Below are 16,701 nucleotides of genomic sequence, written 5' to 3'. Positions count from 1 at the left end.
AATCCATATTTCATTCAAATCATAACTAGAACACTCACTAAAATACTAAGTTAATCGTATATTTACAGTATATCTCAAAAAAATATGAATAAACAAATTTGAAAGAAAAATATTAAGATTAAAAAAATGAAATACGTGAGCACTCGCGCGCGGAAGAAATGACCGCAATAAGCCTAAAGGTGCAGTTGACAGAGCACACAAGGCACTGGGCACCAACTAACGCCAAAAGCGGTAGTGTGTTGCAAAAATACAGTCTGGGGAAGGATTAGAGTGGGGGTGAGGGGAAGTTTGCTCAAAGTCACTAAACAAAATCAACGAATATTTATAGGTGCGGTAGAAAAGACCACGCTGCGAGTTCTCGAGGGTTAAATAGTACACCTATATCACGATAGGTGGCTCTGTTATTTCCTCAAAATAATACCGCGTATACTGAGGTTGAAATTAGTTTTTAAACACTTTTTTGTCTCTCCTGTAAAATTGGCGAAATATTACACTGCGGTGCTGAATCTCAGACGTTGTGGGGTTTCTATAATTTACCTTCAAAAGTTTTATTTCAACTCATACATGTTTGTTTCTTACTTAGGTTTTGTATACAATTACCTAGAACCAAACAACTTTACAACAGATGCTGATCTTAGAAGGGATGGTTTAGTAGAAGCAATACTAAGGCAAAACGGTAAGGATTGCACTTTATTCAATTATATTCAATAAATTGATGTGAGCATGGGACCAACAATGGGAACGGGTCATCCCAAGAATTTTATGTAAAAGAGAAGTGAATAACGACTGAATGTATTTTTATGAGAGATAAAGAAATTGGAGAAACACATAAATGGTATATTTATTGTTAAGTAATATTAGTAATGTCGTAATATTAGTAATATTAGTAGTGTGTGAAACTGTCTTCTGAGTGCCATGATATGTTGTAAGTAAAACGAGAGAGGTAGAGAAAGATTACAAATAATAAAGGCGTAGAATGCCAATCATAAGAAGAAAAAGCGCAAAATTTGACAGATCAGAATCTCGGACCGAGGTGGGATCATACTTAAGAAGTAGAAAATAACAAATTATACACTCTAAATTTTAAGATGGGGAAGTAAGAACACATTTGTTTGAAATTTCGAAGTAAAGTAGAAAAGTTGAGTGAAGGCAATTACAAGAACTAACTACTTGTACGAGCATTTTGAACTTTGGAAATATCATAAAGTTAGGACAGTTAAGAAACATGAGTTAAAGAAGAAACCTTGGAAAATTAGAAACAGAAAAATATGGGGAAATATTCTATTGAAGAGCTTAATATACTGTGTAGAAAGATGAACTTCGAACTTAAAAGGAAAATGATTAAGGCGGGGAAATATACAACAGACTTAAAAGTAAAAAGAGGAAGGATGGAGAAATTTATATAATGTATACATATTTAAATTCGTATGTGTATGTACGTAAATTGAAAGGTAGCAAGGTAGAAAGGTAAATAGAAAGGTAGGATGGTTAAAAATAGAAATGAGTGTTTAACGAATAAAATTTATCTTTATACAATGGAAAGAATACATTTAGTTGTATGACTAAAAGAATAAACTATACATTTTGGGCATTAAAATAGAAAACGGAAATGACACTAACGGACAAGTTCCAGAATATTTAGCGAAATTAAACAGAAGAGGTAGGTACTGTTGCGTTTCTGAATAATATAAAAGAAGAGAAACAAGAAATATTAGTGATTTGTAATCAAACGAAAAATGAGTCGTCATAAGACTTATTACAAAGAGAGAGCACTTCATTAATTAAAAGCTCGAATAATATATATGAGAACAATCATTTTTGGAACCGCGTTTAATAATAAACAGGAATTCACGGATCTGACTTAAAGGTGGAATACAAGAAAGTAATGGTAGGTTGTATTGTTCCCAACATGGCACCGTTACACATCCTGAGCGTGCTATACTACTCACCTCAATAGAACGTGTAACTACCCCAGGCAAATGCACAACTGTTCGATCGCGTAGTAGGTCAGATACTGTAGGGTATGCATGTCTTGAGAGAACTTTGTTTTCAGAATCAGCTAGTGATCAAGCACCGTGACATCTGCCCCATACGGCAAAGCGTAAGTAAGGAGAAGTAGCATGCTTGTTAGACGGCGTTTATCTTGTAGAGCACAAGGTATGTTCGTGGTATGAATATGCACAATATGCTACCGTAAGAGGAGGTCCCAGAAAGTGTTCAGATAAGGCCAAAGTACATGATTAAAATTATAAAAGCGCTTCGTATTAATTATATTCTTTTGAATGAAGAATATAGTTTGATATATAGCTCAGCTGGATATATAGCTTATTTTTTCTCACGTTTAAAACATTAAACAGTGTATTGTGGGTGCTATATAACTAATAAGAAGACATTGTTTACCACTTCTCACCTGCAAGTTTAGATAGACTTACAGTACCATCTCTCTGTCTAACATATGAACTACACTTGTTGCTGAATACCACTACCCTCAATTCATTTAGCAATATAGTCTGTTCCGATAACTCGGAAAAAGATTTTGCGATGATCAGGTGTCAACAGAATCGTGCCAAACTAACGCAGAGAGGTAGATCAATATTCAATAGTTGATTTCTTAGTGTTCAGTGAAAGAAGGTAGCTCTGATTCCGTTGCTAGCCAATCTTGCAGTTAAGACTACTCGAATCATCCCTCTTTCCAGGGGCATGTCAGGGAGGTTTTAAAGAGGGCTTGTCTGATATGGGAAATCTCTGCCTCCCTGGGTACATCACCGATTGACCACTGACAAATGACAAGAGAGCGACTATTCAGTGGGTCTACAATCTGACCTCACACTACTTTAGTACATGACTATGCTTGAAGACTAGATATTCTATGAAGTCATCCTGAAAATGATCGAATCTTATCTACACTCGTCTAGTTGCCCACAGCTTGTATACTAGTACGAGGGTCGTTCCGAAATTAATGGCTCCTATTTTTTGTGTTGACTTTGTATGTCCGTTACAGGTGTCGTTGGTGTAGTGATAATGCATGAACCTTCCTTTTTTATTTGCAGCTGGTCCCGTTGTTCTGCGGTAGTTGGCGCAAGCATAAGAGTGTTCCAAAATGGAGCCTGATATAGGCCTATACGTGCGTATAAAACAACGATGTGTGATTGAATTCCTCACTGCTGAAGGACTTGCGCCGATTGAAATCCATCAAAATTTATGAGACCTTATGAGACTTTGGTAAAGATTTATGAAGACGATACAATAGACGTGAGCAATGTGAGGCGATGGGTACGGCATTTTCAAGCTGGTGAAAAGGGTGTTCATTATAAGCCACGGCCCGGTCGACCCTGTATAGCTGTCATACCTCGCAATGAACAGCGTCTTGACCAAATCATCCGTGCTGGTCGCCGGATAACGACCAGAGAATTGTGTACAAAGCTGAACGTCGGCATAAATGCCTTGGAAAAACTGCTGGAACATCTTGGTTATCACAAGGTCTGAGCGAGATGGGTGCCGCGGATGCTTAAAGAAGAATACAAACGTCAGAGAATGGAAATTTGTTGGGACCTGCTGGACCAGTACGAAGCTGAACGTGACAATTTTCTGAAAGACGGACTACTTGGCGAACCTTTTCAAGACTCGGAAGCTGTTGTGAAAGCTGCACGGAAGGAGTTAGTCTCTGATGGTTCCGATTCTTACAAGCGCGGAATGCAGGCTCTGGTTCATGCTTGGCAAAAGTGCATAACGAATGGTTGGAGCTATGGGAAAAATGACAGTCTATAGCTGAAATATTGTTGTATCTCCATTAGTTTCCATGGAAAAAGATAGGATGCATTACTTTCGAAACGACTCTCATAGCAATCCTCTACAGATACTACAATCAGTCTGCCATTTATGATGGACGCGTACTGGGACCTTTCAAACTAATATCAACATGCCATCAACAGACACATTCTTTAACTTTTTTTTTTCAAATTCTATAACACCAGTGTCTTAGTTTCACTTGCACGCAGCCAAAATGCAGTTTGAATATGAAATAGATTATATTGAGAAAGAAACAAGTAAGTTGAAGAGTAATCATTTGGTAGGATTAATGACACAAATGTACAATTAATTTTCATTAAATAAAGTAGATGGAAGTTTTTGTGACAAAGGAAAGGAAGGCTTTAAACATATACGTTAAAAAGTATTTTAACTGTTTGACCACAATCATCTAAAAGACGCTTAGAATGAACTGAAAGTTCAAACTTGGGAGAAGCTGACATATGAACAAATCGTTAAAAGTGAAATGCAAGAAATGATATAGGATAGTGAAGTTGGAAGCTAGGTCCAACAAAATGTTTGACTTTTGGTGACAATATTTACTATCAAAAAGTAGTTAAGGAGACCTTGATTAAAGAAGAAATTAATTTTATAGGATCTAGAAAGACTTGTATATTTGCTTTACAGACTATATATCTGCTGATGCGGTATCTGCATCTAAAATTAACATAGTTTGAGATTTAATCAAATGTATTGATAATTTAAGTAGTGGTAGATGATGATTGAGGCCACGTACAGTTATAGAAGTCTGAATGATGAAAGAATATCTGACTAGTTTTCTTTATTTAGGTTTAAGTATTATCGAAGATACGAAATTAAAACTATCAATGAAAATGAATCTGAGAAATTACAAAATATTTTAAAATTGATTGTGGTGATGATAATGAAATGTATACTATATGAGATACTAAATGAAGAGTTACGAAAAAGAAAGAAATGCTAAGTATTGAATTGTACTCAGCTGAAACGTGGACATAACGGAAAGACGACAGTAATATTGGACTTAAATTCTTTGAAATTTGTATGCTGATGAGAATGAAAAACTAACTGATTGTAACGGTAAACGGATTAGAAGAATTAGGAATAATAGGAGTAAAAGAATATAATATGAAATAATTAAAATATGTTAAGATGTTGTTGGGAGGAAACGGTGCTTCGATTGACGTGGTAGAAGATATGATGGATGTAAAATAACGATGGTAAAGAAATATGGAATTAATGGATAGTATCAATGCTATAATTCCTACATCAACACGATGTATCCTACCCATCATAGTACACCCTGTTTCAAAAAGAATATACCTATTTCGAATGCATATATTTATTAAACTTTAAGACACACATATTTACGAACCTCTCAAGTTCAATTTACAGTTCAAAGTTCAAATTAAAGATGTTAAATATTCCATCCATCAGCGACACGAACAATATCACATCGATACTCAAAGTCCTCCCATACTCGGGCAAGCATGTCCTGCGTCACTGATGTTATGGCAGTACGGATCCGGTTCTTCAACTCTTCCAGGTCCTGTGGGAGTTGTGGTACATAAACGTTGTCTTTAACGAAACCCCACAGGAAGAAGTCACAGGGTCACAAATCCGGTGACCGTGGAGGCCAGCTGAGACATGCTAAGCGCCAGCTCCTTGACGACCAAACCAACGGTACGGTAGAGTTTCATTCAGATATTCATGCACTTGGCGACTCCAGTGAAGGGGTGTCCCGTCTTGTTGAAAAAAGAAGTTGTCTTCGTGCAGCCTCGGAATCAACCAGTTTTGTAACATAGCGAGATACTGCTGACTGTTAACCGTGTTTCCATTAAAGAAGAATGAGCCGTAAACAGATGATCGGGATATCGCACAAAACACATTGACTTTGGGCGAATCTCGTACATGTTCAATGACTGCATGTTGGTTCTGTAGGCTCCAAATTCGAACATTTTATTTGTTTACCTGACCACTAACACGGAAAGTCGCTTCATCACTGAATACGATGCGTTGTGCAAAAGTTTTATCATTGTCAATAGCATCCAGAATCTCGTTACAAAATGCCACACGTTTGCGTTTGTCATAAGGACGCAGAGCTTGTAACAGCTGTAACTTGTACGGCCTTGTTGTTGTCACTTGTAACTCTAGACTGGCACGACGAGTTGATTTTGAAGGACTACGTTGGAAAGCAGTTTGAATTCGTGCAACATTATCTTCAGGAACACGAGGGCGGCCAGGACTCTCTCCTTTACATACACATTCTGTATCTAGAAACTGTCCATACCATCTGCGAATGTTCCACCCATTCCGAGGATCAATTTGGTACCTCACCTGAAACGTCTTTTTATTGCAATCACGGAATTGCGCTTTACAAACTCGAGAACACAAAATAATTTCTGCTGCGGAGTAGCCATTTTAAACATATGACGGTTACCAAGCAAAATAGAAGACAACTGACATCTAGCGGCTATTAATATAAACTAGACTATGTATTCTTTTCTCCAATAGCCGAGCCGACTATTTTATGATTAATTATATTGGTAGAGGTAGCAACTCGACACACTAGGTCAAGTGAGTTCCCATTTAGAAGTATGTAATCGTTCTTGTAGTCATTTCCCTCAACTCTTGTGTGCCATGGACGCCCGTCCATGTGAGTGAAACTATAGACGTGTCTTCACGTATTTTAACTAATACAGACGATGATAAATAGCAAAAAAATATAACATAATGAATACAAAGGAGAAAAGAAAGTGGTCAATTTTGTAGTGGAATAATAGTTGCAATAATGTACTACTTCTTGTGTATCATGTATATTGAGAATAACAGAGTCGTCACAAACTCGGATTGAAAAAGATACGAACGAAAGAAGCGAAAGATAAAAAATGAAAAAATTAGAAGCTTGAAGTAAACCGACAACAACTATGTATCTTTCCTTCACTGTTTATTAAATCAACATTTTATATTTCTGCTTTTTAATTAGGTATCATTTTCTAAATTTTGCAATGATAATAAAGGTAATTTCAAAACATTAAGAATTTAACTGTTTATCTACCTTTACGTTTGGATTACATTCTATTTAAATTGTGTTTTAGAATATTTTTTCCTTAAGAGCGCGATCATCTTTCAGGAATCTTGGATCCTGGTCATGTCGTGGTTGATGCTGTTCAAGAAAAATATTTAGGCTACGCCAACATGGACAACTTTACTGAACTAATACCAGGCATTGTTGATGTAAGTATCATATACATACAATTTTAAGATTCACTATCCTACATAGATGCCCGTTATCCCTTTCCGGACGTACCCGCGCGAGTACCAACTATAATCGCTAATAATTATGTATTTCATTTTATTTTATCGGACGAGGACAGCTCTCTACAATTTTGCGGTTACATGAGTTGTACAAATGTGTCAATCCCATACAAGCGTGCCTACTTCTTTTTTATTTTTCGGTTGAAGTTTGGTGGGAATTTATAAATATGTTAAACATTTTCCCGTCCCGAGAGGGATACTGACTTTAGCATTTATAACTATAAAATCATATTTCATTTATAACAATTATATTATCATTTACTTTATTATGGCTGAAAGTACAATTTAAAATGTTTGTCCCAAGTAGTTTTGTTGTAACTTGCAACTAGTGATTTTTTGTTGAAAATTAATCGAACAAGTAAGACTAAGACTTAAGATCCATAACTCAGGAGCAATAGGTCTACACATGAAAATATATGGCATTCATACCTAACATGTAAATTCTATCTCTTTGTTGAGTTTCATCAAGATTGGATGATTTCTGAGGATCTTCCTTGCAACAGGATATTCACAGAAAATAAACAGTTGTATATTATGATAAGATTGACAATTTCTAGTACAAATGCATTGTGTTTTTCATCTCGATTTTTACATTAATTACGACTTCATATCTGATACCACTTTAAAAATGTCAATTTGTTGCATATCTTTCTCGTATTTCCAACATCAGTATATGTTACGATCATTGTGTAGAGGTTATCTTTGAAACTACTTTCTTAATCTGTTAAATATTTGATTTTATGACTTTCTGGTATGGTTATCTTCCCCGAACTTGTTATTCGTAATGTTATTCTAAATAATGCGATTTATTATTTTCAGTTAATGAGTTTGTTGTTTATGAGAGGACATACGTACAGAGCTCTTCAAATTAACTCCAGATACAATACAAGCTACTGGTATGCTTTTGACTATTATCAACCACAATATTCTGGACCTAATGAATATAATGTTGCGGGTAAGATATTAAAATATCAATAATTTACACACATTAAATATTATTCATGGAAATTAATGACATGAGTTTTACATTTCAAACTCAAATTCTGAAAGCTTTGTTTAGTAATCTACTAAGAACGAACAAATGCTTATTTTTTTTAAAAAAGAGAAATAATGTATGCAATATAATAATAAAAATATTTAACTCGAACATTTCATCACAATGTTTTCCTTGCCTTCCTCATAAAATTAAAAGTTAGGTCTCTATTGAAGGCCTCCTCATGACATTTTTCATGCCCGTTTAATTCCAAAAGAGAGGTCGTTTAAAACAAAATGTTCTTTTCTTGTTGAACATATTGTCAGTATGATTGGAACCTACATTTTAATTTTAAATATTTACTTATTTCTGAAGAAATTATATCTAAAAAGATGATTTAATGGATTGATCAAACATGATACATTTTCGCTGGCACTTCCGGCATTATTTGTTACTATTGAACTTTAAAGAAACATTGTATAATGGTTAGGTTTCTTGATGACCTAACCATAAAAGTAATACATATTAGTTTCTGTGTAGTTAGAGATAAATATTTAAACATATATCATAGTTAACTTTTAATGTCCGAATTCTGTAGACAAATAACCAAACCAGATGCAGGAGAGCAGAAATAAACTGAATTCCATTAGTTGCAAAACTCAATAACGTAACAACAATAGTTATCTTACATCAATCTTGTAACCTAGTTCCTCTCATGCATTTTATAAAGTCTGTTGGAAAATCATATAAACTGTAGCCACGATCCTTTATGTCATAAGTAGGAATTATATCACATACAAGTGTGAAAACATTTTGATTCACGATATTGAAAGACGAAAACATATGATATGTGATCTTGATGACGATATAGAATAGAAGAATTATTATCATAAGGGATTCCAATCCAAAATTCTGCTCGTTTGAAAGCACAATGTCAACACAATTCGAAAATTTTCTGAACATCTAACAAGCTAATCTGTCAGAAGATGATGTTTTTAAGAACCAGTATGCACTTATTTTTGAAAATATTTAAGCGCTTTCTCTACATCGTTATCCTCCTAATTTCTTTGCTTTCTTCTGGCATATAAACAATGCAATTATGCTATGTCGGATTGTTTTCTTGTTACATAATATCCTAACTATATATAATACTACATGAACTGACATAAAATCAAGAAATACTTCCGGTTGACGTGGAAAGTTGAAATTTAGCATAGTTGTAGTTTTCCGAGACTAACCGACAAGGAAATTGTCAAAAGTAAATATTTTAAATTTTTACGGGGTCTAAAGGGGGAATGAAGAAATTTCCCATGTTATGTAAATGAACATTTTTTGGGCCTACAAACTCATGTTTCAGGTACTTGGAATTGGAATAAAAACTTGAAATTCGGTATGCTTGTACGTTTTTGTTAGTGGTACTTAAGTAAATTACTAAAAATAAAAGTTTCCAACTTTAGAGTGGTTTTATGGAGAACTGAAAAATCTTCTCTCTGCTATTTATATGGAACAATTTCACCCCAAAATTATTGGGCACTTCCTGTAGGGATACAATGATTAAATTTGAGATGATTGTAGCTTTTCAAGACTAAACCACAGGAAAATTGCCAAAAGTGAATATTTTTAATTTTTATGGGATATGAAAATATTTCCCATGTTATTTAAATGGGCATTTTTCGGATTTATAATATCATGTTTCAAACTCTTGGAATGGTAATAAAAACTTCAAATTCGGTATGCTTGTACGTATTCTTTAGCGTTAACTAAGTAAAGCACCAGAAATAAAAAAATCAACTGTAGAGTGGTTTCATGGGAAACTTAAAAATCTTTCACATGTTATTTCTATGAGACATCTTCTACACCCCAAAATGTTTAGACATTTCTCTCAGAATTAGAATGCTGAAATTTGGCATTATAGTAGCCTTTTGAGACTAACCCACGGAAAAGTTGCCAAAAATGAATATTTATAGTTTCTAAGTGGTCTAAAGGGGGCTGAAGAAATTTGAATGCTATTTAAATGAGTGTTTTCGTGGGATACAAAATCTTATCTTCTAGATAGTTGAAATACGAAAAGAAACTTGAAATTTGATAGAATTGCTGGTTAAGAGCTTCGATGCCTTAGGCCGAGTAAACGCGAGGGTCAGCAGGCGAAGCTCGCAATTGGGCCAAATTCAGGAAGTGTAATTAAAGAGTAAATGCACGAAATTCTTGCATAATACATAAGACATGCTTAGGCCGAGCCAACACGTGGGTCTGTGGGCTAGCTCCCAGGTAGCCAAAAGCTAGTTTACTAATAAAATCGTTAGAGAGTTAAGGGATAATGTTTGTTTTGTTGTAAAGAGCAATTAATGGCATTGCGTTTGGAAAATAAAATCGTTCAAATATCTCCGTTTGCTTTGTAGGTGGAATGGACTTAGGAAGTCCACTTTGGTACCACTTTGAGCTGTAAAATTGTAATAAAGCCTTCAACGTTCCCTTTCAGTTTACGAATTGTTCGTGACTTATTCTCATAAATCTGAAACTTGGCACACTATGTAGCAAACAATCAGGAGGAAGTGATATCTTAATCTAGATGGCCAGTAATGTTATTATTTTTCTACAAAACAGTTTGTTCCAAGAGACTTTTTGAGCAAAGGCTGACGAGATGGCCTTCAAGTTGCGCCATCACGTTAAGAAAATCTGTGTGTCAGGTTTGGTAAGATACTATTGCACACAGCTTCAGTTTAATCTTGCCAGTGCTGTCGGCGTTGCCACGAAACGATTTCAAAGTTCTGACTATCAGTAAATATTAGTAAATCTTATATATATACAAATACGATATACGTACACACACACACACACACACACACACACACACACACACACATATATATATATATATATATATATATATATATATATATATATATATATATATATATATATATAAACGTAGTAAGTTTTATTATGATTTAATTGATTTGGTGGGTCTCACAAGTAAACCACTTAATAAATACGGCAGGTTTTTCTTAATTATTTTGGCTGTTTTATCGGAAACTATGGCTTTACGTGAGTATGTTTGATGATTTTTGCAGAAAGCTCACTCCCTTTGTAGAAGACTAATTTAATCAAGTTGTGTTAATAGTTTTGTTTTTAATTATGAAATTCTTTTCTTCTTGCAGTAAACTAGTAACGTAATTTTAGTTTAATTTATTACAATTTAATAAAAATTGTATAAAATCATATTCATAGTCAAATTAGTCTGTAATACGAGACCGTTCTATTTCTTTTAGGTGTTGATCATTCTGCAGAATTGAAATACCTCTATCCTAGAGATGAAAGAGGTGAACCACTGGACGAGGAAGGAGAACAGCTTTCCCGTAGATTAGTTAGATTATTTGCCAACTTTGCGATATATGGGTAAGTGTTTTTTTTATATATATATACACATTCCAAAATAACATTTACGTTACATTTCTTTGTTTTGTACGTTCCAGAAATAACTTAAACATGCATATCATGTTATATGTTTTGTATATCATTGTCCGTAAAAGATTATAATAATAGTAATAATTTTGTTTTGCTATTATATATGTACCTAGGTACATATTTTGAGTAATAAAAATTAACAATGAATATTAAGTAGGGAAAATGTAGAAATATATTGAAAAAGTACTATCTTTCTAAAAGTTATAATTATTATGGTGCATACCATTCTTGAAATCTTGAATTGTTATTTTAAGGAACGTGGAGTATTACAGTATGTATAGGAATATCATAATGAAATAGTAGTAAGTTTATGGTAATTACATTAATGGCACGGTGCGATCGCGTATCAAAGCTTTGTGTAATACTAAACCATCTTTGATTATGCAGCTTGGAGGAAGTCATGAATGACGAACGGTGTGATAAGAATGTGAAAGATTTGGAAACCCTACTGATCGTAATCGACTCTGCAGGTCTTTGCCAAACGCAGGTTATAGAAATATAAACTCTGAAGAAAATATATCTCACACGATACGTCGTAAAGTGTAGCGCAGTTATTCTCTGAAAAATATTTTGTCTTCAATATATTCTTTGTGAGGTAGTTTGATTGAGATTCAATTCTGATTAAAATAAGGTTGAAAAACTGAGAGAACAAAGTGTGAGTTAAGTCATGCCCGTGTGGTAAGTCATGCTTGTGTGAGAGGTCCTTATATTTTGAGAACGAATATAATGACACTGCCACAGTCATCACTGAGCGGTACAAAATAATGGCATGAACATGCTTGAAATGAGACGGCTTGGCCCAAGAGACATGTGGGTGCAGCAAGATGATTCCACACATCATACGGCAGTAGTTTTATATAGTCTTTCGACGACACTTCCCTAGACACCTCATCTCCAGATTCGATGATACCCATTGACGCACCACACAATCTCCTACCATCAATGAACTGAAATACAGTATTCAAAGCGAAATAGCACTCATCCCCGCCAATGTCTTGCGGCAAACTATGCTGAACATAATTATTAGAGAATATTTTCGTTCAGTTGGTGCCCACCTAAGGGATGTAATCTTCAAACACTGAACATAGTGCAAAACTCCCGTCATTTGTCAATGTGTTCTACATAGTTGATAATAAATGATGTATTCAACATGCTCCACAAATGCACTGTATCCCATCAAAATGGCATAATGTGTAATTTAAGAGAGAAATGTCCGAAGATATATATACTAGTATATAGATCTCATCAAGGTAAACAAGATTATATGAATGGATATAAATCCTGATTAGCAGGTTTTCAGAAAATCGGCAAAAATAAATAATATTCTATAAGTTATGTTGTACAATAAGCATGAAATGTATGGAGGTAAAATTTATAATGAAGCGTTCTCTCAATAAGCTTTTCATTATGACACCAACACAGGAATAGTACACGATATTATTCTTAAATATAACACAAAATTATGGTTAATACTAACATTTTATTTTTTCAAACTATAATATTTTGAAAAGTAAGGCACACATAAATTGATATATTTCATTGGCTGAACAAAATGAATGCTTGCGGATAAATAATCAAGTGTAGTTTTCGAGAAAATAAAGGGAAAACTAATTTTTGTGACATGGCAAGTATTTTATTCGTACCTAATCATAATTTTAAGTTGTTACTCAGTTGAAAGAAATTATTTATTTATTTACTAAATGCATATGGGAAGATACCACTGTTAAATAATAGATTGTGTCAGTTGTTGTTTATCTTCTCCTAGGGTGATACATTCGAATTCCTAATAAAGAAGTAATACTACCTCTATATCCCGCCCCAGCGGTTCTAAATCGGCCGTTTTGTAGATCTGATCAAACACTTCACGTATATACTGACGCCGTACTTAATTCTTACATCTTTTTTTCATTATTTCAGTTGTGATTGGAATTAATATATTTCTTATTATTCTTTGCAGAAATCCTACAGCTGCAGACAATCCCGTGGATAGCGTCCCTGAATGGCCTCCTTATACTTCAGAAGATGAACACTATTTGAAGATTGACAAAGAATTTGTTATTCTTCAGAATTTTAAAAACGAATTTACGATTTCCGCACAAGAAGGATTACCCCAACCTGAGCAGACCTTACATTAAATGTACATTATTATAAACGAGAAAATATTGTTTTCCTCACTATGAAGTTTTAAAATTTTTATCATTAATAAAATTTTATTCAATGTTACATTTACGATGTTCAGTGTTTAAACTATAATATGGATGACAAATCTTCCACTTCCATTCTTTTTTCTTTACAAGTAATAAATAATTACGACATATGTTTGAGTTGACCATATTCCAAATAACCAATGAAAATAGCTAATTTAAATACTAACGTTAATAAATAAGAAAAAGCCTTTCCACAGTTATTTTGTATGAGAAATTTTGTGTTTCTCAGTTTTTAGTTCATTACTGATTTAATTACATTCAGATTTAATTACATTCATAAAGTTTTGACACATTATGGTACGCTCTACTTTTCCTATACTAGTATATGACCAAAGGGAAAACGAGTCGCAAAGAAGAAACCAGAACCCCGAAGAAATTATAAAGGGAAGAGAATCGTGGAAGAGAGAATAGTTCTGCCGAATTATTTGTAGGGCTTTTGGTTAGAGTAACATTTAGCGATAAAAATGTAAGTTAAAATATACAATAGAGTTAGCAATAACTATAAATAGTAATGGCGTCGCCTGATCTTAATTTTGTGCCTCTGAGATCCTGGTTCAAGGGCCACAGTTCCTGTTCAGAAGTGATGGACCACGAGTGCATAGGACCACCTCCAGGGGTGCATAGGAATATCCATGGAACATAGGGTCACCTTAGGTATATATACTCTTCTCAGGAAGGATGGTATCTTTCGTCTAGAAGTTTGAAGATTCATCTCGTTCCCTTTTTATGGGTGTATAATTATCAAAAATATAAATTTTGAACTTTTGACTCTGAACTCAATGCTCCACTACTAGGTTCGAACCTAGGTCTCTGACATTAATCAACCATTTAAATAAGCTAATAGCATTCATTAAAGTATGATAGTCATTTCGTCTCTAAATACAGCGAGCTAAACAATAAGGCTATGTTTATGTCATTCTTTACTCGTTTAAATCAAGCTAGCAAAATGCTTAGCATTGCGTTAAAGAAATGTCAGCAAAAATAAGAACGATTTCCTTCAATGTCAAACAAAAAGATGTGAAATGATTCATTTGAAAGTCCTACAAGGAAAACAAAACTAAGTAATAAAAGAAGATGCCTAAATATGTTAATATAGGTAAAAAAAACATCGAAAAACCTAAAAGAAATTAATTATTACGTTCTTTTCAACACCATAGCTATACGAGACATGAACATATTGTGAGAAATGTCCACATAGGAAATCGGACTAGAACTCCTAAAAAAGTAACACCAAAAATTGAAGTAAATAACTTTATTATTTGTGTCCTTTACATATCTGTTAAAATAGAAAATGACCTTGACCTTACATACTATGATCCTCTTATCACACCAAAATTTAAAATTTTGTACCGAAATTGTCAAAATTTAAGGGCCAACCTATACACACCTCCAAATCACATTAACATATCCATGTCCGTAAGTAATAAATCATCATTCAAGAGGGTCTTTAAGGTCAATAGCCTAGCATTTTAGCAATTTTATGCAACAATACTAATCACGAAGTACTTATACTACCATACCAAAAATTAAAATTTCGCAATTTCTAAAATTTATGGGAGTGATCCTAAAATTTATGGGAGTGATCCGTCCGTACTGTACCCAAATTTTAAGACGCAACTATCAATGTTCCCATGCCTCATGTAAAGAAACGGACCCCATATAATCATATTATTTAATATGACCTGATCAAAAGGATAACATAGGTCACAAACCTCCGAAATTTTTATTTTTCATAATTTTATAGCAATAAAAATGAACGAGAAAATTTAAGGTGAGCTTATACATATTCCTTCACCGGGAACATTAATGTACTGATGTCCTGGACCTTTGTACTCAACCATGTAACGATATAAACGCATAAACCTCATCAAAGGTGTTAACATTGGTCAAAACTTTAAAATTTGTATTTTTAATAATTTTATATCCATAAAAAGGAACGAGAGGAATTTGCAAATTTCTTAAGTTTCTGTACGAACCTTCCTGAGCAGGGACTCTGGTTCCTAAACCAGGAACCTAGGGACAAGAAATTGAGATCATTTAACGCTTTTACTACTCTGTAGTCAAAATAATAGAAGTTTCCAACGAAATTATCATTTACAGTTATGGATGAACTAATGTTTTACATGCTGTATTTTAAAATTAAGTTCTTTCAATAGAGAATTTGAATCTCACAGTGTTCCACAAACAGGCAGCGAAATGTAAGCGTAATTTTATACTAAAACACACCTTTTTCATATTCACGGTTACGTTTTATTGTCTTCCAGTTTAAATATGGAGAATCTGAAACACAAATATGAAAAAAGGTGTAACTTTCAGGTGCTGATAAGACGATTAAATGTACAGAGAAACAACAGTTACACGTTGAGTTTCGTTCGAATTTTGAGTTTTTTTTTAAATTCGTGTTTTGAAGTTAAAAGCGTACGCTTATGACTTTGATGTATATTGTGCTTGACTGTGAGCATATTAGCGGCATTTATTTTTACGACCGATATTGTAGAAGATCTCCACAGTTACCGTGATTTAATGGAAGGTTCGTAGATCTCGGTGTGCTATAAAACTTATATACAATGATTGATAGATGTACTCTTCTCAAAATGTAATCCAATAAAAGTTTGTAATTAAGAATTGACGATTATCAGTAATTAAGAGGACATGACAGGCCATAAATTCACAATATGAACAAAAACTGAAAACAATGAAAGAGGTGTTTGATTAACCTATTGATATCTTTTTAATACACATAATAAACAGAAGAGGAAAGTGTAGATAGTCTGCTATAGCTTCTTGTTCCCCAGAAGAGTTATATGTATCAACCATGGATGTCTCGTTACCAAGAATTGATTCTAGAGAAATGTGATAAGGATGTGTAGTGATGTGAAAGGATGGTAGTATGCTACGAAGGGCTTGTCAAATGTTGATATAGTTTTTAACGTGTTTCAATTTTTAAGTAAT

At 33.9% G+C, this 16,701-nt stretch overlaps 1 protein-coding gene across 1 annotated transcript in view; it reads left to right on the top strand.

Annotated features, from left to right (window-relative positions):
- LOC145693434 (carboxylesterase 1F-like) overlaps positions 1–13,759 on the top strand; it is a 45,775-nt gene extending 32,016 nt beyond the window's left edge. The window contains exons 7-11 of the mRNA XM_081769428.1: positions 584–676; positions 6,920–7,023; positions 7,924–8,059; positions 11,347–11,473; positions 13,500–13,759. Coding sequence (XP_081625554.1) covers positions 584–676; positions 6,920–7,023; positions 7,924–8,059; positions 11,347–11,473; positions 13,500–13,677 — 638 coding nt within the window. The 3' untranslated portion in view covers positions 13,678–13,759. The remainder of the gene's footprint in view (positions 1–583; positions 677–6,919; positions 7,024–7,923; positions 8,060–11,346; positions 11,474–13,499) is intronic.
- Positions 13,760–16,701: the final 2,942 nt, after the last annotated feature.

Source organism: Thermobia domestica, chromosome 8 (genome assembly GCF_964235325.1).
Source record: "Thermobia domestica chromosome 8, izTheDome1.hap1.1, whole genome shotgun sequence".
Lineage (NCBI taxonomy): Eukaryota > Metazoa > Arthropoda > Insecta > Zygentoma > Lepismatidae > Thermobia > Thermobia domestica.
The sequence above is the reverse complement of the archived record's forward strand: the minus strand, read 5'-3'. Positions and strand labels throughout refer to the sequence as shown.